This window comes from Panthera uncia, chromosome E3 (assembly GCF_023721935.1).
Source record: "Panthera uncia isolate 11264 chromosome E3, Puncia_PCG_1.0, whole genome shotgun sequence".
Lineage (NCBI taxonomy): Eukaryota > Metazoa > Chordata > Mammalia > Carnivora > Felidae > Panthera > Panthera uncia.
In genome coordinates, this window is record NC_064815.1 from 32,819,968 (window position 1) to 32,847,322 (window position 27,355).

At 61.5% G+C, this 27,355-nt stretch overlaps 1 protein-coding gene across 4 annotated transcripts in view; it reads left to right on the forward strand.

The window, feature by feature from the left end:
• Positions 1 to 27,355, forward strand: part of MAD1L1 (mitotic arrest deficient 1 like 1) — a 317,349-nt gene that overhangs the window by 235,823 nt on the left and 54,171 nt on the right. For all 4 annotated transcript variants that reach the window (XM_049638985.1, XM_049638986.1, XM_049638987.1 and 1 more), the window contains one exon: positions 14,221 to 14,428. In XM_049638985.1, the coding sequence (XP_049494942.1) occupies positions 14,221 to 14,428 (208 nt within the window). The remainder of the gene's footprint in view (positions 1 to 14,220; positions 14,429 to 27,355) is intronic.

Sequence of the window (27,355 nt, forward strand, 5' to 3'; positions counted from 1 at the left end):
ACGCACTGGGACCCACTCCCACGAGGTCCCGGGGTCGTCAGACTCACAGACACAGAGTAGAAAGTGGGCCCAGGTCTGGGAGAGTAGTTGGGGGTCTGTGTGTAATGGGGCAGACTCTCAGTGTGGGGAGATGGAACGTTCTAGAGACGAGCGGTGGGGAAGGCTGCACAGCAGCGTGAATGTGCTCGGTGCCACTGAGCTGTTCACTTCGAAATGGTTGAGATGGTTAATTTTACGTTATGTGTATTTTACCACAATTTTGAAAAAATCGAGTGGCTTTGTTCAGCACTTTCTGATCTGTGGGCCTCTGGTCCCTTGGGCAGGTGGGATGAAGTGCCCGGCGTCCCGGTGAGCACCCAGGGCAGTGAGCACCGACCTCAGTGCTGTCTGTGCCGGCTCTCACCGCTTAGGCAGGCCACCAGACTTAGGCTGCGCCCGTTGTTTGCCGTCTGACAGGGACGTCACGACAGCCACGGTCCCCCAATTTCCACAGCTTCTGTGCATCCACGCAGCCAAGCAGGGGCCTGGCTCGCTCGCTTGGTGACATTGCCGTGGGATGGCAGGTGGAGGGGAGATCGTCAACTGTGGTCTCCTGACTAGCAGGACGAGCACAAGGAGAAGACACCCTGTCCCTTCCCTTCTTCCCACAGAGCACGGCCCTGGGCGCCCACGCGGGTGACACTCTTCGGTGTCCCTGCCCTGCTGTGACGGAGGTGCAGGGAGGGGCCCAGCCTGGGGACAGGAGCCTCAGGGGGCTTGTTGGCCAGGCAGCTGAGTCAGACCGGGGAGCCAGGCCAGACCTCTGTGGTCGGGGCCGCGGGGGCTCTGCGTGTGACCCGCAGGGCCCCACCCGGTGTCCTGGGATGGCAGCATCTTTCCCTCAGGCCCTGTGGCCTGGCCACGGGTTGCGTGCGGGCAGAGGAGGGACGGGCACCCCGCTGGGCCCCAGGACTCGGCCCGTCTTGCCACTCTGTCTCCGGGAGGAGGGAGGCGCTGGTGAGGCGGTCCCCACCGCCCGCGTGAGCCACCCCGCTGTCTGCCCGCCTCCGGGAGGTTAGCGGCGTCGTGTTGGCAGCCTGCCCCGGTGCCCAAGGCCGGCAGGGCTCCGGACCACCACCGCGGGGTGAACTCTGGGCCGGGGACGGGCCCGGAGGTTGAGCACAGTGGCCTCCCTCTGGGTGTTGCGCCCAAGGAGGACCAGTGTCAGGCCTGGCTGGGCGAGGGCCCCCTCCGGGCCCCCTGTCACCGTTGGTCTTCCTCCGGACGGCCACGGGACGTGGCGTATCTTCCTCCCCTTTGTTGCGTGGCCGTCAGTGGACAGACCCATCCTGCTGCGGTCTCCGGCACTGGGTCGGAAGCGGGCACGGTGGCCGCCCACAGGGTGGAGTGAGGAGAGCCGTACCCACGTGTGGTGGCCCAGGCGGGGCTGCTCCCCCAGGCTGCATCCTCCCTTTGCTGCGCTGGGTCCCTTGACCAGCTTTGACCAGAGGGTCCGGGCCCCTCGGAGGCTGCAGTGGGCGCTGGAGACCGTGCACACAACCCCCTCTTGTAAGTTGGGTGGCAGGCTGTACACCCTGTGTGTTTTCCAAGGGTGCCTCGGCCACAGGGAATGCCAAGTGCCCAGCTTTCGAGTAAAGCTTCTGTCCTGAGGGGGCAAGGGGAGCCAGAGGAGGTAGGGGCAGGCCCTCGTGGTCCCCAGCCTCTTCCTTAGCCTTCTTGTTGGCCCACGGACAGGCAGAAGCTTGTGGAGCACCTGTTCTCCCTCAGTAACATGTCTGCGGCTTGAGGAAGGACCCCGGAGACCTGCCCCTGGGAACCTCCAGCCCCCGGCCTCTCCCCTCTTTACCCCTCCCGGTGACCGGTCCTGAACAGCCGTGTGTGCCTCCAGTCCTCTCCGGGCCTCAGTTTCTCAGTCTCTGAGCCAGGAGACGAGCCAGCTGCCCATGGTGCCGCAGATCCGGGGGGTGGAGGAGTCCGGCTCATGCTGCTCTGTGTGATCCCCTCCGCCATTCCCTACCCTGTGCACCTGCCACAAGCAGCACCTGCCGCGAGCACAGTCTGGGGGGTCTCATGCGGGGGGATCGGGTCTGCTGTGTGCCCGAGGCTTCAGGGCCCTTTGAGCACTGAGCGAGAACCCAGCTTGCCCCCATCCCCACCCGTGAGACAGTAGGGACACGAGGCCAACCGCTGAGGGACCTGCACAAGGCCATGGGGCTCCTGAGCAGAGGGGGCACCAGCCTTGGGCCTGTGCAGAAGATGCAGGGCCGGGCTTGGGGAGCAAGGTCACCGAGGCAGGGCCTGGGGAGGGCTGCGCTCCCCATCTAGTAAGCCCGGCCCGGCTCCCGAGCCTCCTGCTCTTCTCCCCGAGCTGTGCTCCCTTGGGCTGGGAGAGGTATTGATTTAGCTGCGAGGCCGGGTGACTTATGAATATGCATCAAGACCAGCACTTACTTAACTGAGCCGTTTAATTCTCCCTGCGTCTCTGCCTCTTCCAGCAGGGCCCTCAGTATGCGTGTCAGGCCCGGGTGGCAGGCGCCCCGCCCGCCCACCCTCCCTCCCGGGCCCTGGGCAGCACGTGCCGCCGCAGGCCAGGCCGACGGGGGCTCCTGGGGCTTGCCCTCTGTGCAGGCCTGTGAGCACCAGGCCCCGAAGGTCCTTGGGGTGGCGGCCCGCCCTTGCTCTGCTGCAGGTGGGGAAGGGCCAGCAGCCAGCGTGGGTCAGGGCGGCCAGGCCGCAGATGCTCCCCGCGGGACTCAGGACGCTGGCACAGCGGGCCTGGACGCGGAGGAAAGCGGCCATTCTTGGGAGCTGTCAGGGAGTTGGGGCAAAAGAAGGGATTCGTGCGGTGAGGCCGAGGCAGGAGCCTCCGGGCTCTGGGGGGCGAGCAGAGTTCGCCCTCTGGCCCAGACCCGCCTGGCACTCTGCGGGTCTCCGCAGAAACGCGTGGCAGACGCCCCCTCCCCCAGAACCCCGGCCGCCCCACGCCCAGCCCCGGTCTTCGGCTTCCCTGGGGTCATTCTGGAGCAGACACGGCAGCTCTCCGCGGGTGACAGGGGCCTGTACACGCGGCGATCCCGCCGTCTGGCCGGAGGAAGCCCGGAACTTTTCCTTTTGAGATTCTCGTCGCTACCCGGTTCCTCAGCTGGGAATCAGACCCGTCTCCGGAGGAGACCACAGCCGTCTTCCCTCTTTGTGTCTCAGAGCCACCATCTAGCAGCACGTTTCCGCAGGGGTCTCCGGAGCCCCGCCTGTGTGCCTCGTGGACGTGCCAGCCCCCGAAGGCGTGGTGCGCCCCCCGGCGGCCACACAGCTCCTGCCCCGCACGCGCCCCAGGGGCCTGCCCTTACGTTCCTCCGGCCGGGAGGCTGGGGGTGAGGTGCAGGTCACAGGTGATGTGCTGCGTGAGAGCCGGGCGGGGCTCGGCCTGCTGGAAGCGTCTGGGGAACCCGTGATCTCGGCGGCTGGACGTCCCGTGGCGAGCCGGCCGTGGGCACCAGCGTCTCCCTCCACTCCCGGGCCTCCGTGGTGTCGGCCACGCCGTGCCGCCCTCGTAGCCGCAGAGGGACGGCCTCCTCCCACCGCGCGGGGTCGGTGTCACCGCGGGCTGAGCCTGTGGACGCACAGCCCGGCCGCGGGGTCCCGACAGGTCGGCCCCCGCCTGCCGGCCACCGGCCCGGGGACAGCCCTGTGGGGCGTGCGGGGGGAGAAGAATGGGGTCCCGAGTCCAGTTTGGCCGGGCCTAGGGGCGGCTGCCGTGGGAGCCAGTCACCCCGGCCCCTGGAAGGCGTTATCTGGCCACCCGGTTTGCATGCTCCCCGATCCCCGGCCGTGACAGACTGCCGGGGGGCCCCGACTGCACCAGCCAGCTCACCTCCTCTCACCGTCTCCGGGCGGGAGCCCTCGTCCTTCTGAGCCCTGTGTGGGAGTTGCAGGTGGCAGGTGCCTACGGCAAACCCAGGCCCTCAGGGTGTTGACAGCTCATCCCGGCCCCCAGCTTCCTCCCTGCCGACCGGGCCTCACTGCGACCGCTGCAGCGACTGGCCGGCAGGCCGCGCCTTGCAGCAGCTTGCTGTCTGTCCCGACACGGGCCTCTGCCCCCACCTTGCAGTCTCAGGTCTGGTCTGCACATACCCCACACCCCATGCACCCCCGTGTCAAAGACTTGGAGGAAACCGGCCGGAGCAGAGTGGCCCGTCTCCCGCCCTGCGGACGGGGTCTGGCAGCGTATGGTCCAGGGGCGGTGGGGGTCCCTCGGAGCCCTGAGGGTCCAGGGTCAGGGAGGTAGGTGTACACGGGAAGGTGGCCTGAGAACATGGGGCCAGAAAGCCTGGGCGGATGAGGTCGGGGGGCGTCACTCGAGGGGGACTACGGCGGGGAGTCCTGACCAGCTGTGGGCCCATGGAGGCGCAGGGGTGCCTGGGAGGCTCAGAGAGGTTCGGCCTGGCAGCCAGACAGGCCCCGGGGTGGCGTGGAGGTCAGGCTCGGGCCTCCACCGCACCCAGCATGCATTCCCCCCACCGAGCTCGGTGCTCCCCTCCCTCGTGGGTGCCGGCTCTCCGCCCTACCTCTTTCCTTCCTTTTTTTTAAAAACTTTTTTTTTTTTTTAATTCTTTTTTTTTTTTAATGTTTATTTTTGAGAGGGAGACAGAGCACAAGCAGGGCATGGGCAGAGAGAGAGGGAGACACAGAATCGGAAGCAGGCTCCAGGCTCTGAGCTGTCAGCACAGAGCCCGACGTGGGGCTTGAACCCGTGAACCGTGAGATCAGGACCTGAGCTGAAATCAGACACTCAACCAACTGAGCCTCCCAGGTGCCCCTTTAAAAAAAAGCTTTATGGAGATTTATATGCCGCATACCTCACGTGTTTGAAACGGAGAGCAATTCGGTGGTGCTTACACTCGCAGATAGCATGTGCCTTTCATCGTATCAGACACACATCTCCACCCCTGCCTGCCACCCCTCTGCCTCCTGCCCCTCACAGCCCCCGTCTCTATTTTCCATCCCTGTGGGCACTCCTGTTCTGGGCCTTTTGTGTGGATGGAGCCACGTGACCTGTGGTCCTTTGTGACGCGCTTCTGTCACTGAGCGTCACGTGTCCAAGGATCTCACGTGGGGTAGCGGGCGTCGGTGCCCCGCCCCTTTTTACGGCTGAGCGATATTCCACCGTGCACCCAGCGCAGTTCACCGTTCACCAGTTGATGGATGTTGGGTTTTTCCCGCCTTCTGTTACGAATCATGCTGCCGTGAACGTGGGGGCGCAGGTTTCTTGGTGCGCATCGGTTTTATTTCTCCTGAGCCGACACCGGCGTGTAGACTTGTGGGTTTGTGCGGTCGCTCTCTGTCTCACCGCTCGAGGAGCTGTTACCCACAGCGGCTGTGCTGTTTCACATCTGTGCTGACAGTCGCGGGGGCCCCCAATTCCTCCTCGTCCTCGGCAACGCTTGTTGTCTCGGTTAACAATGCCATGGGTACTGAGCGTCTTCTCGTGTGCTTACTAGTTTTTGTGTCTCTTCCGTGGAAAAGTACGTAGTGAGACCCCTGCCCATTTTTAAATCAGTTACCTGGGTCTTGTTGCTACTGAGCTGTGAGGCTTTGTTATTATTCTGGGTACGAGTTGCTTACTAGATGTGCAGCTTACAAATATTTTCTCCCGTTCTGTATGTTGTCTTTTCCTTTCCTCAATGGTGTTCTTTGAAGCGCAGAGTTTTTCATTTTTATGACGTCCGATTTGTACTTTTTTTTGTTTTGTTCTTTGATTTTAGCATCCTATCCAAGAATCCATGGCCGAATCCAATGTCACGAAGGCTTGCCCTCACATTTTCTTCTGAGTCTTGTGGTCTGAACTCTTTCACTTACATCTTTGGTTTTGACTTAGTTTTTATACGGTGTGAGGTAGGGGTCCAGCCTCACACCTTTTGCACGTGGATGTGCAGTGGTCCCGGCAGCGTGTGTTAAAGGATTCCTTTCCCCACAGAGTGGACTTGGTGCCCTTGTAGGAAGTCAGTTCTCTGGGGACACGAGGGTCTCCTCCGGGCTTCCTTTCTGTTCCAGTGAGCTCGCCCTGACGCTGGCACCACTCTGCCTTGGAGTTGAAGTGGGCATCCTCCTGCTCTGTCCTCCCGTTCAGGATGACTGGATTATTCAGGATTATTTGGGATTATTCGGGATTATTCTGAACCTCTTGCAGCTCCCTGTGAATTGTAGAAGCAGCCGGGATTGGGGAGACGAGGTCCACGTGTGCACCAGCTGGGTTCGGCCATCGTCACAGGCCGTGTCCTCCGGTCCACGGGCGCCTATTTGTGTCCTTAATCCCTGCCGGCGATGTTTGCTCCCTGCTGCTCTCGGTGCTCTGGGGACAGGAAGGGGGCGAAGCTGCTGCCTGTCCCTGGCCCCCGGGCGCCCTGGATGCCAGCCTCTGGACTGGCCTTGGTGCTGCCTGCCACACATCCCCCAGCGCCTCCCCGTGGGTGGGCCTTTATTCTCCTCCCAACCTCCTGCTCAGACTCTTTCCACCCAAGGTCAGCGAGCCAGAGCCCACGGGCCAGGTCCAGCCAGCTGCTTGTTTTGGCAAATAGAGCTTTCTTGAGACACGGTGGGGCCCGTCAGTTTATGCACGTCTGTGGCTGCCCCCACATTACAATGATAATAGGCTGTGTGGCCACCAGACCTGAATACTCACTTGCTGCCCCCTCCCAGCTGGCCTGCACGGTACACACCTCCAGAAAACAGGAGAGCGATCCACCAGGGGGCCCGAGGGAAGGAGCCTCGCCTGCCCCAGCCGTCGGGGCCCTAGCCTCTGTCCCCTGACCTGCTCTCTGCCTGTTCCCCTAAAACGAGGGTTTGTCAAGGATGGACCGTGACCACCGGCGGGGCAGAGCAGGGCCTGCACCGTGGCCCGGGCACCTCGTCCCTGGTGCTGCGATGTGGCCCCTCACCCCTGCATCTTGGGGAGGCCTGTGCTGCCCACCCCCAGCCGGTGTGAGTCCCCCCGCTTCCCCTCCATAATCAGGATGGGGTGGAGGTCGGTGGTGCACTGTCCTGTCATTCTGGTGACCCAGGTTGGAGCACGACCTCTGGCCTTGTTCTTACTGATGCGTGCAGAACCCAAAAGCCTCGGCCCGCAGCCTCCCAGGGAGCCTGCCGTCCGCCGGGCGGGGACCGGGACGCCCTGGGTGCCCGGCTCCTTTCTCCTCTAGCCTCCTCTCTAGAGACGGTGTCATTTCCCAGTTGCTTTGAGGCAAACACCCCAAAACTTAGCAGCCTGAAACAGCAGCCACCTTGTTCTCGCTGGTGTCTGGGTGACTGTGCTGGTCTCCCCTGGGTGCCATTGCCAGCTTCCAGCGGTGCAGCTTCCGGCAGAGAGCACGTGCCGCCACGGGTGCGTCAGAAGAGGGCAGGCTGGACGCACGCACGCTCAGCCCTCGGGCGCACCACGCTGACCTGGGGGCCGAGGCCGACTTCACGGGGAGGGTCTGGGGGGCGGTGGGCGCACGGATGGGATCGCCGGCCTCCCCGTGGCCGCCGTTTGTCCGGGGGGGGGGGGGGGGGGGGGCCCGGGTTTGGTCCCCCCGGGGGCCCCCCCCCCCCCCCCCCACTGTCGGGAGGGGCGGGTTCTGCGCACAGAGGCACGTCCCCCACATCCTGGGGCTGGTCCCAGAAATGGGGCTCTGACTTGGGTGCTAGTCCTCGGGCGGGAGCAGGGCAGACCGAGTGGTGTGAGCGGGCCGCACCTTCGCTTGTCACTGTGACCGTGAAGAGGCAAGAAGCCCCGTGGGCTCGCACGCCCGGGGCTGATCGGCCACAGTCCGTGTGATGTCCTCACGGCCTGATTCTGCAGGGCCGGCCGGGTTGGGGCGCTCGCGCCCCAGGACCCAGGGCTGGCAGACGCGGCACGCACAGCTGACGGCTGTCCTCGGCAGGCCCGTCGCAGTGCAGGGGCGAGCCCGGGGGCGTGGACTGCGGCCCCCCTCCCTGTCCCACCCGCCCCGCCCCACCAGGTCCTTACAGCCCCACACGGGCCACGGGGAAGGGGCAGAGGCTAATCCCGCGCCCGGGGAGTCTGGCCGTGGCCTTCACGTCCGCAGATGGGTCTCATCCCCACGGAGGGCCCCGGAGACCTTCCCTCTTCGTTACCCGGTGTCCTGAGCGCCTCGGCTGCTTCCCACGTGCTAAGAAATGGCTCAGTCAGCGTCGGGCTTTACGGTCTATGAGGGTTTGAACACGTGTCGCCCGGTCCGTCCTCGGCATTCCCCATTTCTCAGGTGAGGGAGCCCAGGGCTGGGGGGCGCAGTGTGGCAGCAGCAAAACTCACCATGGCGCTGGCCACGGGTGCTGCCTCGGTGACACAGGTGCCCCCCTCCACCCCCAGGGCGGAGGCCAGGCCGCAGGGGATCTGTGTTCTCACACGACACTGGCCTCCTGCGCTGGGCTCTGCAGTCAGCCCGTCAGGACGGCCATCCTGGCGGGACCCTGTGGGCCACTGACCACCGTCTGGGGTCAGCGGCGATCCTTTCCCCTGTGGCCAGGGCCACAGGGAGTGAGAGCTTTTGCAGCTCGTCCCCACACCGGGGGGTAACTGGTGCCATGGCCGAGAGCTTGGGCACCAAGCGCACAGAGCCATCCCCGCTGTGAACGCCGGGGCCATGGCCTCCCGGTGCCTGGCCTGCTCACCTTGACCCTGTAGCCAAAGGGCCATCTGTCCCGACTCATGACACCTGTAAGAGTTTCTCCGCTTTGCCTCCGCCCCCTGTCTGCTCTCGCCTGGAGAAGCCCTGCGGGTTCCGGAAGTCCCCGACCTCGTTTGTACCATCAGCCCTTCCCCATCGAGGGAGGGTCCTCCCCGCAGGCTGCTGCTCGGAACCCCTGGTCCCGGCGGGGAGCGGTGTTCTCCTTCCTGTTCCCCTGGGTTCGGCCCCTCCAGGACAGCATCCTGCCCCGGGCCCGGGATGGCCAGGCGCCGGGTCACCCGATTCACCTGCACCTGCCTCCTTTCGGGTGTTAGCGGTCTCATCCTGTCTCGGGCCCAGGAGAGCCTCTGCCTGGTGGCCGAGGGAAGGAGGAGCTTGACCCTCTGGCTCAGCAGGGGTGGGCCTGGGCCCGAGGCCTGCCGACCCGTCTTTGTTCTTACATTTTTGAAGGGTTGGAGGAAAACCAAAGGAAGAGCAGCATTTGGGGACACGGGAGCTGGTCTGTGGTTTTGCAGGACGCCACTCCCGGTGCCCCGTGCAGACGCAGAGCTGGCTGGCGGATGGAGGCTAGTAACAGGCCTGCCGTGCCTGCCCCCGGCCCATCCCTCACTGCCTGCTTGCCTCCTGCATGAATGATGGGTACCCCCCACCTCAGCCCGCAAAGGCCCAGAAAGCAAGCTCCTGGCCTGTCTGCTGCCACAGGGCCTCTGCCGGGCTGCACGGGGCTGATGGATTTCACGCTCACGGTTATCTTTCCCAGAGTGTTAAAACTGGAGGGAGTAACGCTGCCTTCCCACCCGGAGAGTCTGTGATTCAGCCGGAGCTACAGGATGTCTCTTTATTCTCTGAGGTTTTTACAAGGTCCTCAGAAACCCGTGAAGAGCCCCTAGTCCTCCCTTCTCAGCGCCTTCCCCACGGGCTCATGCAGACAGCCGTGTCTAGGCCCCACCGTGCTGTGCCATCCCCCCCCCCCCCCCCCCCGCCCAGCCTCTCTCTGAAGTGATGCCAGACGAGAGGGGCCGAGGGGGCCACGGCTGGTGACGCTGCATCTGTGGCCAAAGCTCTCCTGTCTCTGAGGGGAGAGCTGCATCCCTGCTCTCCTGTCTCTGAGGGGGCTTGTGGCTGCCCTCCCCTGTGCCAGCGGACCCCAGGAAGGTGTTTTACTTTCTGGAGGTGGCACCCAGGACGGGGAGGATCCTGCCATTCCTTCCCCATCCCCTCCTGCCTCTCCTTTCAGGGCACATTCTGGGGCTTCTGGGCTGGCCCCTCCCCAGGCGCCACGGTGGCCTCACTGTCCTTCAGTGACTCGGCGGGACCGCGCCCACGGCAGCTCAAGCTCGTGTGCGGGCCCTGCTGCACTTAATGAATGTGTCCGCGGCCAGCCTGCTTCCCCGGGGAGCGAGATGCTCAGAATAAAGGATGCCGTCCCCCGCCCTCCCCCCCCACCCGCTGTCCCTGGAAAAGCGAGGAGAGACGTGTGGGCAGGACTCACAAAAGCGGCGGAAGATGGGGCTGTCGGAGAGAGAGGAAACATCACCGCATATTGAGCGGAAAGGGAGACAGGCCACGGTGTGTCCGGCTGGCCCTGGTCCCTCACTGACAGAACCGGGGTGGGCTCCCGGGGTCGGCGGCCTCCTGCCCGTCTGCTCAGGAGATGCCGGCCTCCCAGAGTGCCCGTCCCAGAATGGGTACGGGCCTTCCGCCACCTGACGGCAGTTCTCTGCTCCAGCAGACGGGAGAACTTCGAGACGGCCCTCTCCCTCCCTTGCCCTACGGCGGCCCCTGTCCTTGTCAGGGAGACCAGAGAGGCGTGGCTCTTGCAATGTCCCTCCTGAGTGAGGAGACGGCAGCGTCTTCCAGGAAGGGCATCTCTTGGTGTCTGAGCCCTCAGGAGCCTTGTAGATGGGAGGGCACGGGGGGCGTCCCAGAGGGGGCGTCCCGGGGGGGCATCCCGAGGGAGGGGCCTCGGACCCAGCTCCTGCCCTGCCTTCACTGGCTCAGGACACTGGACGGGTCGTTTAGACACGTTCTCCACGCTGGCCGAAAAACCAGGGCTGCTCTCAGCAGGTCCAGGGGCACGAGGGGGAAGAGGTGAGACCCCCCCCCCCCAGGTTGGCTCGGGGTCATCAGGGTCTGAGTCAGACTCCATGGACGGTGGAGGCCCAGCAGCACCAGGGCAAGACACTCAAGCCCACCTTCCCCTTGGGGTTCTCTGACCTTTGGACACGTGTGTGTAAGTCTGTGTGTCACATGCCCATCCGTGTGTGCGTGTGGATGCGGGTGTATATTTGCGTATGTATACGAACACACGCATCCGTGTGAGTGTGTGTGCCCTTGTCAGTGTATACGTGTGTGTGTGTGTGTGTGTGTGCTAGGAGTATGTGCGCACACGAGTGTGTGTCTGTGCATGTGTGTATGCACGTGTGTCTGGTGCACACATATGCATGTGAATGTGCATACATACGTGTGTGTGAGTGTGCGTGTGTCCGTGTGCACGTGTGTGCATATGTGAATCTGTGCATGCATATGTATCTCAATGAGCGTACCTGTGCACACGTGTGGGTATGCACATGTGTGTCTATGGGTACGTGTGTGTGAATGTGCACATGAGCGTGTATCCGTGTGCACACTGTGTGCACGTGCGTATCTGTGGGCACAATGTGTGCACGTGTGTGCACCTGTGTGTGTGTCTGGCCTTGTTACTGAGCATGGGTGAACCCTGGTAGAGTCGAGCAGTCAGTTCCCCGTGAGTATCTGGATGGTCCTTGTGTCCAGGCGCACGTTTTCATCACAGCCGCTGGGCAGGACACCAGAAGGGAGTTTTCGTCAACTGTCCACACTGGTGACCAGCATCCAGAGCAGGAAACAGAGCAGCACAAACACCTCGGGGGCCCCCTGCTGCCCCAACCACAGCCCCAGGCGGTCCTCCTGGCCTCCAGCGGCACAGAGTGCTCAGGTCTGCTTTCGTGGGCTGTGCCTCCGCCGCATCTGACTCTTTCTGCTCGGCGTTGTTGGTGATGCCCAACCCCGTCGTCGTTTGTGTCCGTAGGTGCTCGTTCCTGCAGATGGGTGCTCTTCCCCGTGGGGACCTGTCGGTGCCTGACTCCCCGTGGACGTTTGCACGAGGCTCCGAGGTGCAGGCCGTAGGCGTCACGCTCGGGAGGGAGGAGCTACACGGCCACGCGGCCTTCCCAGGGCGCCTCGCCAGTTCCCGTCCTCACCGGGATCAGCTCTGGCCGCTCTGTGCCCTTGATGCCTTTCCCATCTGTTCGGTGCCGTGGGCGTGGGGGAGGAGCTCGGGCATCTCTGGGCCGCTTTAATTGGCTTTGCTCGGATGATTAATTTGAGCTCCATTTCACTTTTTGCCGGTCTTTCGGACATGTTCTTTTGTCAAGTGTCTGTTCACGTTTTTTGCCCATTTTGAAAATTGGATTGTCTGCCTCTCCCTTTCTTGTTTGCAGGAGCTCTTTAGGTATCCTGGGTGTGAGCCCCGTGTCAGCTTTTGTGCCAGCCGCCCTCTTACTCTTGGTGACCGGAAGGTCTCGTTTTCTCTGAGGCCCGTGTGCTTGCGTTTTCACGTGAGGTCAGCACCTTCACGACCTTGTTTCAGAAACCTCTGTCTACTCTAAGGCCGTGGCGTTCTCTTCTGTTTTCTTCTGAACCCGCTTTGGTTTGCCTTTTGTGTGTAAATTTGTCGTCGCTTAGGCATCGTCATTTTTGTGTTCTGTGAGGTCATCATCCCGTTGACCCCACGCCACCCTTTCTCCCGGTCTTTGTGCGTCGGTGGCTTGCGGTCGCCGCCGCCGCAGACTGTACCGTGTCGTCGCGTGGCGTCTGTCAGATGGTCTCACGGCCGTGTGGGGCGGCCGCGGGCCGCGTGGCTCGTCTGGGCCCTGGGTGGGTCATTCCGTACTGGTGCCGGGCCTCGTTCGCTCTCCGTCTCTGCGTCTCTGCGTAGCTGATCTTGTCTCCCCATGGTGGGCGGGCCTCTTCCAGGCCAGCAGGGAAGAGACGGGACGTGGAAGACGGCGAGGCCTTCGATGTCCCGGCTGCGGGACCGGAAAGAGGAAGCTTCTTTCCCAGTTCCTGAAGAGAAAACTTCAGGGAAATGATCGGCCTTGCCCAGGTCACGGGGCCACCTCGCACTGGTTTCCGGGGTCAGACCGAGGGGGTTCCACTCCCCAGGGCGGGAGCTACTCCGAGGGGCAGCAGCTGGCGGACAGGCAGGAGCAGCAGAGAGGGCCTCGAGGTGGGCCTGCCGGCCGAGCGAGGGTTCTCCTGTGGGGCGTCCGGGGGCTCCAGGACCCCAGCGGAGCCGGGTGCGGTCGTTGGAAAACCTGTGTCCACACAGAACCCGCACATGAGCACCCGTAGCAGCTCTCTCTGAAACTGCCGAAACCGGAAGCTCCCGAGGCGTCCCTCGGAAGTGAGTGGACCTGCGAGCTGGCGCGTCCGTACAAGGGGACGTCGCTCAGCGCTGCACAGAAATGGGCTAGCAGGCCGCCAAAAGACGTGGTGCAACCTGCGGTGCGTGTTGCTAAGTGAAGCAGAGCGAAAGAAGCCGGTTTGAAAAGCCTCCGGCCCACGGTGTCCAGAAGAGCCAGGCGGCGAGAGCGGTGGGTGGGCGGTGCACGGGCGCCTTGGGACTCTGATGCCGCACTGCTGGACTCGTGCCTGCATTTGCCAGAGCCCCTTGAACTTACAGCGCACGGTGAACATCGGTGTGTGCGTGACTTTAGAAGCATCCAGGCCAGGGCTCGAGGCGGACTCCGGGACGTGGGAGAACAACCACCCTAGAGCGTGTGGGTGGGGGAGGGGCCGGCCTCTGCACCCGGGAATCCTCGAGGCTGCAGACCGGCAGCGCGAGGGCCCGCCGCTTCTGTCCCGCTGCACGCAGGTGCCAGACCCGAACTGGGTGAGGGCCGGGCTGGGCCGTGCCATGGCGGGTCGTGGAGGTGGGGACAGGGCGTCCGTGCACATGGGGGCTCAGTTTACTATAGACGCGGGTGGTTGCATCTGGAGACGTTCGTAGACGGGTGTCTCTCCCAGCGAGCGAGGCCAGCGTCCACACTGGTGTGTCGGTGAGGGCTGGGGCCCTTGGGGTGTCGGTGACAGGGGCACGGGGCCCAGCCATGTGGGGACTCCGAGCTCTCCTCACAGATTATCTCTGAGTTTTGTGTTCATTTTTAAACCTGCAGACCTTGAGCCAGCAGGGCGTGTGGGAGCAAGGGCCCCAGTCTTTGGGACATTTGTCGGCAGAGCGTTATGAAAGTGTAGCACTTTTGGGATGTCCTCCCCGCTCCCCGGTTTGCTTTTACAACTGCCGTGTGAGAAGCCGGAGGGGACTTTGAGGCCCGGGCACGTGCAGCGTTCCAGAGGGCCGTCTCGCAGGTTTCCCTGGGTTTTCCCCGGTTATAACTTACCGCCACTCCCGGTGCGCGATCAGGGCCCGGAGGCCCGGGGCGGGCCGTGGCAGTCCCTGTCCTCGCACTCACGGGTCCCGGCCGTGCTGACCTGCCCTGTGGTCCTACAGGGCGGCTACGACCAGAGCAAAACCAAGGTGCTGCACATGAGCATGAACCCGGCCAGCGCGGCGAAGCAGAGGCTCCGCGAGGACCAGGCCCGGCTGCAGGAGGAGTGTGAGCGGCTGCGGGAGCTCGTGCGCGCCCTGGAGCGGGGCGGCCCCGTCCCCGCCGACCTGGAGGCCGCCGCGGGTCTGCCTTCGTCCAAGGAGGTGGCAGGTAGGCACCGCCCCCCGTCCGTGCGCCATCCCGTGGGCGGCGGGCCGCGGGAGGGCCTGGGACCGAGCGTCCTGCGTGCCGCGGGTCGCCCCGGGAGGTGACTCGGGCAGCAGTGGGGAAACGCATGGCTCAACTGTGTGCAGCCTCCCCTCACGCAGACTAATGCCGTGTTCCAGGTTATACGTGTCCCGTTAATCGTGAGTAAATCCACACTCCGACAATGGGGACCGTCTTTCATGGGTCTGAGTACCTTTCACAGAACCCAGAGGCGTCTGCACAGAGGCCGGCGGTGGCCGGGAGCGGGGGGCGCAGGTGCGGGAGGCCGCCTGTCCTAACGCGGCCTCGCTCGTGCTCTGCAGCTCCGCACCTCAGGGTAACGGCCCCCAAGCGCACGGCTCGCCACCACCCGTGCAAGGAAGTGACCGTCCCCTTCCCGCCGTGTCCCACGCTGGAGCCGCCCCACAAGTGCACAGAAGGGCCCGCCAGCAAAGGCAGGGAGCGTTTGGGAGCCCAGTCTGCCTGGGGCTACCGCGCACAGTCAGGCCCCATGGGTACCCCGGGCCGGGCGAGGGGCCCCCGCCTGGCCCTTCCTGGCACAGCCCTGCCGAGGTCACCGGGCCATCTGCACTGTAGGGCCAGGCGGCAGTTGCCGTGACACCTCCCTCCCGTGTTTCTGAGGTGCCCTTCCTGTGTGCGGCCCCCACCCCTCCTTTTCACTCGGGTCATCTCCCCGTGGCGGTGGCAGGGCCCTGGCCGCCACCTGGTCTTCCTCGTCTTTCTCAGCTGAGAAAGTTCGTCCTGTGTCGAGCTGTCTGTGTCCTTGACAAATTCAAGAGCCGAAGGTCCAGACTCGGAGCGCGTTCAGGTGACTGTTCCCCTCGTGACGTGATAGGTCATCCGTCTGCCCGGTGAGGTGTGCCGCGCTCCTGACGAACGAGAGTGGCACTCCGCACGGGGACAGTCGCTCGCGCACGGGCCAGGGCGCTGAGACAGGTGCCCGCGGCCTCAGCGGATGGGAGGCCGTTGGCCAGCCCCTCTGACGGATCGTGGGGGTGACCGGGGAGCCAGGGCCCAGGCCGGACAGGGCAGCGCGGTGGCCCGGGGAGGGCGCGTGGCAAGGAGGTGGCTGGTGCCGGCCGCAGGCACCCGGGTGGAGCCGGCCCATTGCACGTGGCGTCTACTCTGTCCCCTCCCGGACACCCTTCCTGGAGTTGCAGTAGAGAAGGTCTTGGGTTTTGCTTTTTAGTTTGCAAGGAGGACGTAAACCCCAGAGAAATGACCCCACAGCAGACTTTGGAATCTGGGAGGCTGGTGTGTGGGTGGTCGAAGGGTGAGTAGTGGTAGGGCCAGTCTGAGCGGTGCCCCCGGAGCCCCCAAGGCCAGATGTGGTGGCCAGAGGCCCTGGGGGAGGGAGGGCGACTGGCCGAGAGGAGGAGGATGAACGGTGCTCCCCGAAGGGTGTAGTCACGCAGCGTGGCCCCCCCAGGCCATCCACCCGGCACCTTCCAGTAGGCACTTGCCCCTCCCCCGGCAAAAACCAGCAGGGAAGACCGAAAACCAGGGTAATTCTCTGAGAGCGCTGAGTCCCACCGAGCAGGCCCCACGCGGGCAGGGCCTCCCTGAGAGCTGGTTAGGAGCCCGGGATCTCGGGCTCTGTGCCAGGCCCGCTGGGTTGGAAACCCTGGGGGAAGTGGTTCACAGAGGGTCCCTGGACGGGAGCCCTGGAGCCAAACAGAGGGGTGCACGTGGGTGCCGGGGCCCCCGCCCCAGCCCACCTCTGTCTCCCGTCACCCCCCGGAACACCCTCTGGGTGGGCTCCTGTCGTGGAGTCCCCTGACGTCGGAGGCCCGACCAGGCCTTCCCGGCGGGACCCACGGAGCCCCCTCCTCCTTGTGAAGGAGCCCCAGGGCGGTCGGGCACTGAGGGCGGGGGCAGCACAACCAGGGGGAAGAGAAAGCCTCCGGTGATTGTCCAGGACCTCTGCAGACACACAGGGGGATACGGCACTTTAAAAACATTTTGGGGTGCGTGGGTGGCTCTGTCGGTTGAGCGTCCGACTTCGGCTCAGTTCATGATCTCACGGTTCCTGGGTTTGAGCCTCGTGCTGGGCTGTGCTGACAGCTCGGAGCCTGGAGCCTCCTGCAGATTCTGTGTCTCCCTCTCTCTCAAAGATAAATAAACGTTAGAAAACAATACTTAAGCATCTTCAAAGAGGAAGCACGTGAACGTTTGGAAGTTAAAAACATCAAAGAGTGAGATGAGGGCCTGAACAAAGGACCTTATAGATTGGGGCGTTTAGGTGAATGGTAGGACGGAAGGACGGACCAAGCAGGGGGAGAGGCTAAGGGAACGAGGGGCCGTGGGCGTCTGCGACGCCTCCCTCAGGGAGTGTTCATGTCGGTTTCTCGTGGGTGGCGTGCCGAGAGCGCCCCCCACCGCCCCTTTCTCACGAGGCCACAGAGGATGCGCACCCATGAAACGGGGGGGGGGGGGGGGGGGGGGACGAGGAAGCAGCACTAGACGCAGGAGGCCCGAGCCCAGCCCGCGAGAGATGGGGGGACCCAGGGCAGCCGCCTCGGGAGCAGCCGGCGCAGGTGGAGACTGGTCAGAAAGTGCTGGAACCTCTTCAGACAGACGGGGTTGCAGAATGGGAGGTGTCCGGTGTCTGGAGAGGCAGCGTGGACCAGGCCTTTGCACAGCCGCGTGCCCACGTCACGGCTCTCGGTTCCCATCTTCCCCGAAGGCTGGCTTCAGGGGCTGCGGCCAGGACAGTGTGGGGTCATGAGGCGAGCGAATCGGGGCATGGTGTCCGTGGGAGGACAGGAGGGCAGGAGGCCCAGGCCATCCTGGTGCCTCCATAAATGGACTTGGGACCCAAGTAACCGGCCAGCAGGTGGAGCCGTTGCCCCAAGGGAGGGGGAGATGCCCTTGTCCCGCCCCCGGACTCTAAAACCTGTGCAGGGGGAGGTGGCCTAAAAACAAAGGCTGAGGTTTAAAAGGCTTGTGGAGTCAGGCTCCCAAAGGCCGTGAGCGCCAGCAGCACCGAAGCTCCGGGTGGGGGTTGGATGGCGGGGCGAGCGGAGGCAGCGGGCAGAGACCAGGGCCGCTTTGGGAGGCTCACGGGCCCAGGGGGTGGGCAGCAGCGGGGGGTTGCCCAGAGGTCCCCCGCTGCACCTGGCGGTGGCTGGCTGACCGGGGGGTGTGGGTGAGGAAGCAGTGGGTCACTGCCCTCCTCGCGGCACGGGGTGACCACGCCGTTGCCAGGGTTGGCAGGGGTCCGGGGCGCGTGGGCGTTGCTGCGACCCTCTCAGGGATGCTCCAGTGGGCGGGCCGCCGGCCGTGACCCGTGGCCTCCTTCCAGGCATTTGTCCACACGGTGAGCCTGGGCAGGGACCCCAGCCCCACAGGCCGCTCCCCTCCCCCGGCAGCAGCCTCGGCCCCAGAGAGCGTGTTAGTAGAGCAATCGGGCGCCTCGTGGATGGTGCTTAAGCACCGGGTAGACCGATGGCCGAGACCCGCCGAGTGGGTGGTGGGCGCATAGCCGGGCGTGGTGATGAGACGCCGCCTCTCTGGCGGCCCCGCTTGTTTATTTTTGCCTGCACGGCTCAGCGTTGTCAGCAGAGTCACGAGGCGGCAAACGTGCCTCCCCCCTCCCCAGGCTCGCCCGGCCTCCAGTGCTGTCGGGCTGTGACCTGTGACCTTCCCGCCAATTGCAGAAGCCTCGACACCTGCAGGTACTCCCGACATCGCCACCCCCCACCCTGGACCTCACAGGCCAGCCTGCCCTGTCACCTCTAAGCGGGCAGCTCTCCCCCTGCCCAGACCTTTAGCTGTGCGCACGGTGTTGCCGGGGTGGCCCGGCGAGAGGGTAGAGTTGCATACGGTGGCCCCTGCCCTCGGCACCCCAGGGTTAGCACGGGCCAGTGGACCCTACAGGAACGCGGCCAGCGGCCTGACAGATGACACGGAGGGCGCTGATGGCCCGGACGGGTTCCCGTCTGCCGTGCGCAGGACGTGGCCTCCGAGCGGGCCTTGCAGAGTGGAGCGCAGCCCCCGGACGGAGCAGGTGCCCCGTGGGCAGGGGTGGGCAGGGGTGGTGGCTGGACCAGTGATGGGAAGGCCGCTTTGCCAAGAGGGAGGAGAAGGGCCCATTGGGCTAGCCGGGGACGGCCGCCTTCCCGTGTGGGGAAGGCTGGTGCGAGCTTCTTCTGGATCTTTGACGGAGGAACTGCTGAATGACCCAGAGCAGGGGCACAGCCCCCTGGGTTGGCAGGAACGCGGACACCTGAGTCCTCAGCCGCCCCTCCCCGCCCCCCCCCGTACCCCCTCCCGGCTCTTGACTCCTCACACGGCCCCCTGCTGAGCCCAGCCTGGGCCAGGGAGATTATTAATTGCAGCTTAATTAGGCAGGGCATTAATATTCAAGTAACCTAATCTTGTCAGCAGCACAGTGAAGGTGATCAAGTTTGTCGCCGCCCAGCTGTGTGGGTGCAGCTGATCCCAAGGTGTCCCTTGGTGGTGGGGTGCCGTGGCTCCTCCCTCCTGGCCGTGGGGTGCCGTGGCTCCTCCCTGGAGCCCACCCACTCTGCCCAGAGAGGCGGCCTGGAGGACTGGGGTACTCGCTCGCACCACAGGGGCCCGGGGCACCAAGATCGGTGTTCTTCTTCCCTTGCCGTCCGGCCTGTCTGTGGGCTTGTGAGGCGGCCCCCTCCCCCCCAACCCCCCACCCCCGCTTCAGCCCACGCCGGCTCAGCCACAGTCATGGGCCACGGTCATGGGCCAAGAGCGGTGGAAATCTGAACACCGGCTCCGTGAGACACGGGCTGAGTCATTGCTGCCCCCGCGCCCTCCGATAAGGGAGCCACTCCCGGCTTCCGTCGGCTCGTGGCACGTGAGGGTGCGGTGCCGGCGTGGAAGAGGCGCGATGGGCTCCCGAGGGCCCCCGGGGCACATGCTCCATTGGCCGGCAACACTGGCCACCTGCCAGTGAGGAAAGAGCCATGGGAGCCAGGGCCTCGGAGCAGGGACACCGCGGTGGCCGGGCAGCTTCCTCCACCAGGGTGGGGGGCTTCGGTGAGCTCTGTGGGCTGAGTGGGAGGAGAGAAGGACTAGTGCTCCTGGCAGGGGTCACCTGACCTTGCCCTTCCCCGCAGCAGGTGCCCAGCCCTGTGCCAGGCCACAGCAAGTGCTGTGCTTGTGTCCCCGGGGCGAGCAATGCACCATCCAGGTGGGGAGAGAAGGCCAGCGTGCCCAGACGATCTGGGGAGCAACGTAGGGTCTCTCCGGCCGCCTCCGTCCCCCACCCCAGATGAGCACTGGGAGCTGCGGGAGGGTCCCGGTGCTGGGCTTTCCTGACCCACCCGCCCCGCAAAACAGCCTTCACCACCCCCCCCCCCCCCCCCCCCGCCCCAGGCCTGGCGGCAGGTGGGAAGGGAAGGAAGGCTTGTGTCTTTGAAGCGGCTGCCGGTGCCCGAGTGGGGCACACTTGGGGCGAATCTGAAAAGCACCACAGAGACTTCAAAACAGCTGATGTCGACCCCGAACTTTCAGAACGGGGTCAGAGGCCCCCGGATACGCTGTTAGCAAACCACCAGGCACGGGAAAGGACCACGCAGGTGCTTGTGGCAGCGCTGGCCCCTGTCCTCAGGCACGCTCCTAGGAGGGAAAGGGCCGGGCGGCTGGTAAGCGTGTGGTTGGCTTTGTAAACTCTGGGCCCTGACCCAGTGTCTGCGCGTGGCCCGTGGCCCGTGACCGTGCGTCCCCACCGGCAGGCACTGCTGCTGGCGGGGACCGTGTGGCGGAGCCTGTCCCGTCGTGACGGGCGTTTCCCCGCCGTCTGAAGGCGAGCGCCTGTTTCTGCCCGTGCCTGTCTCTGCGCCCTCTGGAGCGCAGCGTCTGGTCCGGTTTTCCCCTTTTTTACCGGGTGGTTTTCTTTGTATTGAGTTCGGGGAGTTTCATTTTCTGGCAGTGGCTTCCTCAGAGCAGATACTTTTCATTTGGACGCGCCCGGACGATGAATTTTCCTTTCACGGGCGTCCCATCCAGGAACTTGACCTCACCCGAGGTCAAGACACTTTTTTCTTCTGTTTCCTACCAAGAGAGATTGAGTTTTATGGGTAAATCTGTGATCCGTTTAGAGTTATGTTTTGCATACGGTGTGAGGTTGAGGTCGAGGGGATCGTGAGGGGAGTTCACGTGAACGGCGAACGTCCGATCGTCCCGGTGTCGGCCTGCGGAAAAGCGCGTCACGCCTCTGTGGAATTGATGACCTTTGCTCCTTCATCACGTGCCCTGGCGAAGTTACGTGGGCCTCCTTCTGTTCCTCTGGCCCACTCGTGTGTCCCTTCGCTGCTCTCCCCCGCCCCCGACCGGCGGCCGTAGCCAGACAGTCCGCACCGGTCCCGCCCGGGCCCCCTCTTCGCACACGTTTACCGGCCCTGGTGACCCTGCTTTTCCGTAGAAATTCGCGACTCAGCTTGTCCATATGGACAGACATCCCGCCGGGACTTTCACAAGAGCTCCGCTAAGTCTGCAGGTCAGCTTGGGGAGGGTCCGTGCGTTGAAGAGGTGGGGCTTTCCGGGCTGGAACACGGAGTGTCTGCCCTGGCCCCGGCCGGCCCGGGTTTCTGTCATCAGCGCTTCCCGAGCGTCTGCCCACACCCCCACTCAGTGTGTTGTTAGCAGCTTCCTTTCTTGCAGCGATCCTAAGTGCGTGTGCGTGCGTGTTGACCGTTTCTAGTGGATGTTGCGGTGTGTAGAAACAGGCTCAGTCTTGGCTCCTGGGGCCTCACAGAACTCGCGCACCGATTTGGGGAGTTTCGTTCTTTTGTTTTCGTTCTTTTTTTCTCTGCGGTCATGATATTTGTGGACAGCGACTGCTTTCTCTTTTCCTGTAAAACCCGGGTGCCTGCATTTCACGTTCTTGCCTTACTCCCCGGCCGGCGCGCCGGTGTGGGGCAGAGTAGTGGTGAGCGAGGGCGCGCTGGCCTCGGTCCTCCTCTCCGGGCGTGTTCCATCTGTTCCAGAACCCCGACTGCCCCTCGTGTCCTGGGCGTTCGGTCCCTCCCCACCAGTGGTGCTGTGAGCTGCGGGCCGTGTGTAGATGCCCTTGGCCAGGTTGAGGAGGTCACCTCTACTCTTAAGTGTGCCGTGTTTCTTGTGCCGGATGTGGAACTTCCCAACTCCGTCGATGCATAAGGTCACGTGTTCTTTCTTCCTAAGACTATCAGTGGGGAGATTTCCCTGTGAAATTGTTCAATATTGAACCAGCCTTGTATTCCTGGAATAAATTCCCCTTTGTTGTGGTATATTTTTCCTTCTTTATGTTGCCGGATTCAACTTGCTAATATTTTGTCAACGGTTTTTGTGTCTTTGTTCTTATTAGTCTGGAGTTTTCTTGTCCTTGTCTGACTTGGTTATCAGCATAATGAATGCAACGAGTTGGGAAATGTTCCTGCCTCTTCTGTTTTCTAGAGGAGACGGGGTAAAGTTGGCATTATTTCTTTAACACTTTTGTAGAGAGATATCTGCTGGACACCATCTGGACCTGTAGATCTGGGTCGTGGAAGACTAGATACGGGGGCAGTGGACTGAATGTCTGTGCCCCCTGCCCCCAACACACAGAACGTGTCTTGCGACCCTCGTCTCCTGTGCAAGGGCGTTAGGAGATGGGGCCTTGGAGGTTCTAAGGTCTTGAGGGCGGAGCCCCCGTGGGTGGCACCAGGACACTCCCTTGCTCCTTCCACCACGTGAGAACACAGCAAGAAGACACCATCCGAGCCAATAATTGGAGCCTCGCTGGACCCCAGACCTGCTGGTACCTTCGGGCTCCTTGCCCTCCAGAGCCGTGAGGAACACGAGCTTGTGTCGATAAACCACCCAGTGTGTGACTTTCTGCTGCACGCCCCACGTGGTCTAAGAGCAGAGGAATAATATCAGGTTATCTGTTTCTGCTTGGGTGAGTCGTGGTGGTGCCTGGGGTTTGCTGGGAACTGGTCCTTTATGTCTGAGTCACGAAAGTTATAGCAGGGACTGTTTGTACTGTTGCTTTTCAGTTCTGTAATCTCTGCTGAGTCTACAGCAGTTATCCTCTTTTTCCTTCCTGATTTTGGCAACTCGTGTCTTTGCTTTTTTTGTTTGTCAGCTTTGATGGAGATTTATCCTTGGATCAGTCTTTAAAAGACCGAGCTTTTGCTTTCATTGATTTTTCAGTATTGGTATTCTGTTTTCGATTTTATTGATTTTTTTTTTTTTTTTTTTTTTTTTTTTTTTTGCCTTATTTCCATTTGATTTCCTTTCATCTGCTTGCTCTGGCTTTCTCTTACTCTTTGGTTTCTTAAGCTGGAAAGTTAGATTGCTCACTTGAGATCTTTTTTGTTCTCTAATGTTCGTGTATAGTGCTGTAAATTTACATCCGAGTGCTGCTTTAGCTGTATCCACAGATTTTAGCATGTTGTAGCTTCATTTTTGTTCAGTTCAAAATTTTTCAGATTTCCTTTTAGCTGTTTTCTGTGATTCATACATTATGTGGAAGTGTGTTTCTAATTTCAGAATGTCTGGGGATTTTCCAGGTGGTTTTCTGTTATTGGTCTCTTGTTTAATTCATTTACATTTAAGGAACTGCTCTGTATAATATCTTGTGGTTTTTTTTTTTTTTTTTTAATTCCGAATTTGTCCGGTGGCCGGTTCCGAGCTATCTGGGTACGTGTTCCGTGTGCACTTTGTGAGAATGTGTATTCGGTCTTTTAATCAATGTGTTTAGGCCATTTATATTTAATGTAAATTTTTAATACGTTTGGTTTTAGGCCTGCTATTATGATTAGTTTTTCTTGCCCTCTATGTATTTTATTCCTGTTTTCCCATTTCTACCTATTTCCATGTTATTTGAACATTTTTTAGTATTCCATTTTGATTTATCTTTGTCTTTTTGTATCTCCATGGATACTTTTTAAAGTGACTAAAATTGTGTTTTTAATGGTCATATGTATTAAAAAAAATTTTTTTTTAATGTTTATTTTTGAGAGACACTGTGAGCAGGGGAGGGCAGAGAGAGAGGGAGACACAGAATCCGAAGCAGGCTTCAGGCTCTGAGCTGTCAGCACAGAGGCCAACACGGGGCTCGAACCCATGAGCTGTGATATCATGACCCGAGCTGAAGGTGGACACTCAACCGACTGAGCCACCTGGGAGCCCCAGACTGTCATATGTGTTTCAAAGAGCTTAAGAGGAGGACAACAGTTCATGATTTTCACCTAGACATTTAGAATTCCGTTGCTTTCTCTCCATTCCTGAAATCCCAGGTTTCCCCTGCTGTCTGTTCCCCAGGCATTTCTTTCAGGGTAAGTCTGCTGTCGCGTGTTCCCGGGGCTCCATCCGTGTGGTGACACCTGTCCTGCCCTCATTCCTGAAGGACCTCCCTGCTGATTCTGAGTCAGGGGCTCTATCTGTTAGCACTTTGGAAATCGACACTGCCTCTCTACCTCTGGCCTCTGTGGTTTCTGATGAGTCATCTGCAGTCAGTCGGGTCACCTGCCCTCTGTGTAAGAAACTCAGATCACAGGTAACAGTGGAGGGATGGGACCGCAGCAGTGTCCGGGGGCAGGGGACCTGTACGCTGACGTGGTCTCTGCAGCCAATTTCAGTGGTACAGTACTGTTTCTGAGTAGACCACGACAAGCTAAGTACCTGTCTTGTGAGCATCTGTAAAGTCTTGCTTGATAATTCCAACATCTCCGTGTTTTGGGGTTTGGCACCTGTTGGCTGTGTGTTTCCTAGCAGGTTTGTATTTTCTTGGTTCTTCAAGTGCTGCTTAATTTGGGGTGTTTTCCGGAGGTTTTGAATGCCATTTAAGGAGATCGTAGGCCTTTCCGTAGCCCTGCGGAGAATGTCACTCGGTCGGCTGATTTCAGCAGGTGGTCTGCTCAGGTGGGCCAAGGTGGCGGTTCCCGTGCCCTCTGCCTGCTGTGCTAGCACACCAGGTCAGTTTCGGGGGCCCGCACACCCTCTGCATGCCCTCCAGAGTCCCCTCTCCTGACGCCCACAGTTTCTGGTCCCCGAGGGCCCTGGCCAGAAACCCGGGGCGGTGCTCGCTCCGCTCCCCTGTGCCCTTCCCAGGACCGCATCTGCAGTTCGGCCCACGCCGTGGGGTGCGGCAGGGAGATGGGCAAGGATTCACCCCACGGCCCTGAGGTCACAGCTCTTGAGGTGCTAGGCGCCCGCCCAGCCGCACCTGTGCCTCTGTGGGGTTGCCCACAACCCAGAGGAGGGGAGCATGAGAAGAGGAACGAAGCTGATTTCTACTACCTGCTTCTTGGGCCAGCAGGTGAGGGCTTCTGTCTCAGCTCTGTCTGCACCTGGCGCTCGCTGCATCCGGCCCGGGCTTTAGGCCCTCTCGCCTGGGGAGGGGGTGCCGGGATCCGAACCGGCAACGGCCACTGGCTTTGGCAAACCCAGGCCGCCGTAGAGCTCACCCGGAGAGAAGCAGATAGCCTCCGCGGTCCTGCAACTGTTCCACACGTGGGATCCACAGTCAGGAAGCTTCCAGAAAAGAAGTGTCCGGGCCCAGGTGCTTTCACTGGTGAATTCTGCCAAACGAAGAACAACAAACACCAGTCCTGACCATCTCGTCAAGAAAAGTGAAGGGGGAGCCCTTTCTAATCATTTTATGAAGCACATATTACCCTAATTTGAAAACCAGACAGAAAATGAGACCTGTAGGAATTTATTTTCGTATTTATTCCAGTTGATGAAGTAACGTGACAAAATTCGGCTCTCAGGAAAACTCTCAGCAAAATAAACAGAGAGGGGGCTTCCTCAGCCGGACGGAGAGCATCTGCGGGCGCTGCCTCCCAGCCCCGGACCTGACGGCGACGACCCCACGCTCGCCTGGACCGGAAATAAGGCAGCGGTGGTCTGGCGCCCCGAAGTCCCCGTCCAGGCAGCCAGGGAAGAGCAGGCGTGGGGGTGGGGATGGGGGGGAACAGATGCCTGACTGGATGTCAGACCCCAAGAAGTACAAACAGACAAGCCAGAAAACTGATGGATTCTTTGTGATCCAGGGGGCCTCGTGTCCTGCAGCCTCGCTGACCACCCTTTATAGGACACGTGAGTGCGTGCGTGTGTTGTGTGTTATGTACCAGCCAGCTGGACACGTGCGTGTGCGTGTGTCTGTGTGTGTTGTATGTTACGTGCCGGACGCGTGGACACGGAAATCAGAAGCATCCTGCCATTTCTGTTCATGCTCCAAAAGTGAAATGCCTGGGTGTGAGTCCAGCAGAACGCATCCAGGAGGAGGCAGTGAGGCAGGAGGTCAGAGGGGCTCCGAACAGAGGGGGAGACGCGCCGCGCTCGTGGCCGGGAAGGCCCCGCACGGCGAGTGTCCGCTCGCCCTGCGCCTGGAGCCGCCGGCCCCAGGCCCCGTCCTCGGCCTCTCGCAGCCTCTGCCCTTCAGGGCCAGCGGCGGCATTCCCTCCGGCGCGAGCGCCTTCCCCGAGAGACGGGCCGGAGTCCACGGCTGCGTCTTTCCCAGAACCGAGCTTGCGCGTGTGGCAGTGCCACGCGCAGTCCCCACAGACCGTCGACAGCCGCAGCGCCCTGTATCGGGTGAGTGCGGAATAACCTGTCAGTGTCCCAGCGGCATGCGGGGCGGGGGGGCGGGGGGCACCGAGCCCGTGGCGGACAGCCGTCCAGGGTGGCGCAGCCGTCCTGAGCCTTGGAGCCGGTGGCCTTGCGGACTTAGGCACCAAAAAATGTCAGTTTTACTGCACAGTGTTTTTTTAAATATCAGATAAAACCGGTTCCTTGTTTTAGCGTGTGTTCCTTTGCTTGCTGACAAGGAGGACCATCCTGTGTGCCCCGTACACGTGGTCTCGCCACATCCACGCTCCTCGATCACCTTCTTACTCAGTTTGGGTAGGAGCTTCTGGGTTTTTTTCACAGTTAAAACTACATAGGAAGTTTTAACTGTTTTCAGAATCTCTTCTGTTAACTCCGTTATTTTTATGCTTATGAAATCCTTTTGTGATATGATAGATAATTCTCTGTTCTTCTGGGATTTTTCGGCCTTATTTTTCACATTTAAAGATCTAATCTACTTGGACCTTACTTTGGTGTGTGCCTGAAGGCCAGGAAGTGTCTAAATCGACCTCTTCCCGGATCGCCCCACCGCTGTCTGTCCCGTAATCGTGGCGCAAGGTCAGGAAGGGTCTAAATCGAGCTCTTCCCAGATCACCCCACCACCTTCTTTCCCGTAATCATTCCGCGCTCCATCGATTGCTAGGTTCTGATACAGAATAAGATCTGTTCGTACGTTCCGTTTTTTTAATTTCATTTGTACTGTGTTCCTTTTGCAGTTGTAACTTTAAAATGTGTTTTAGTGTCCAGTGTAGAGCAAGGTGTTACTTTTTTCCACTTACGGACTTTCTCATCTTCCGTTAGTCTAAGTGAATTTCGGAATTACTCCGTGGAGTTCGCGAGAAAGCCATGGAGATTTTGGTTCTTACCGAACCTGCGTTGAGGTCGTACGTTACTTTGGTAGGCGACTTTTCAGCTGCTCCTTGCTGTCTCCAGGGAGGGAGGACTCCCGGGCGCACACTTGTGTGGCCCGGCTGCAGGAGGGAGCACTCCACTGCACACGCACGGCCGCCCCGGCCTCCTGCCGCTGCTGGGCTGGGGTCTGCACACGCGGGGCCCACGCCGCCTTCCTTTGCCAGGTGCGGTCACGAGTCCTTCTGCCTGGAGTCTCGGGTCCCGGGCCTCTCCCCTCCCCCCACCCTCCAGCTCTGCTGTGCTGCCCTGCCCTTTCCCGCACGCAGTTGTCTTTGGGAGGGAGGAGCAGGGAAGATTGCTCATCTTTCTGGGCCAGAAGTCCCCACGAGGCCGCTGTTACGAGCTCTCTGTGACCCCGCCCTTCAGCCCAGCTCAGAGCCC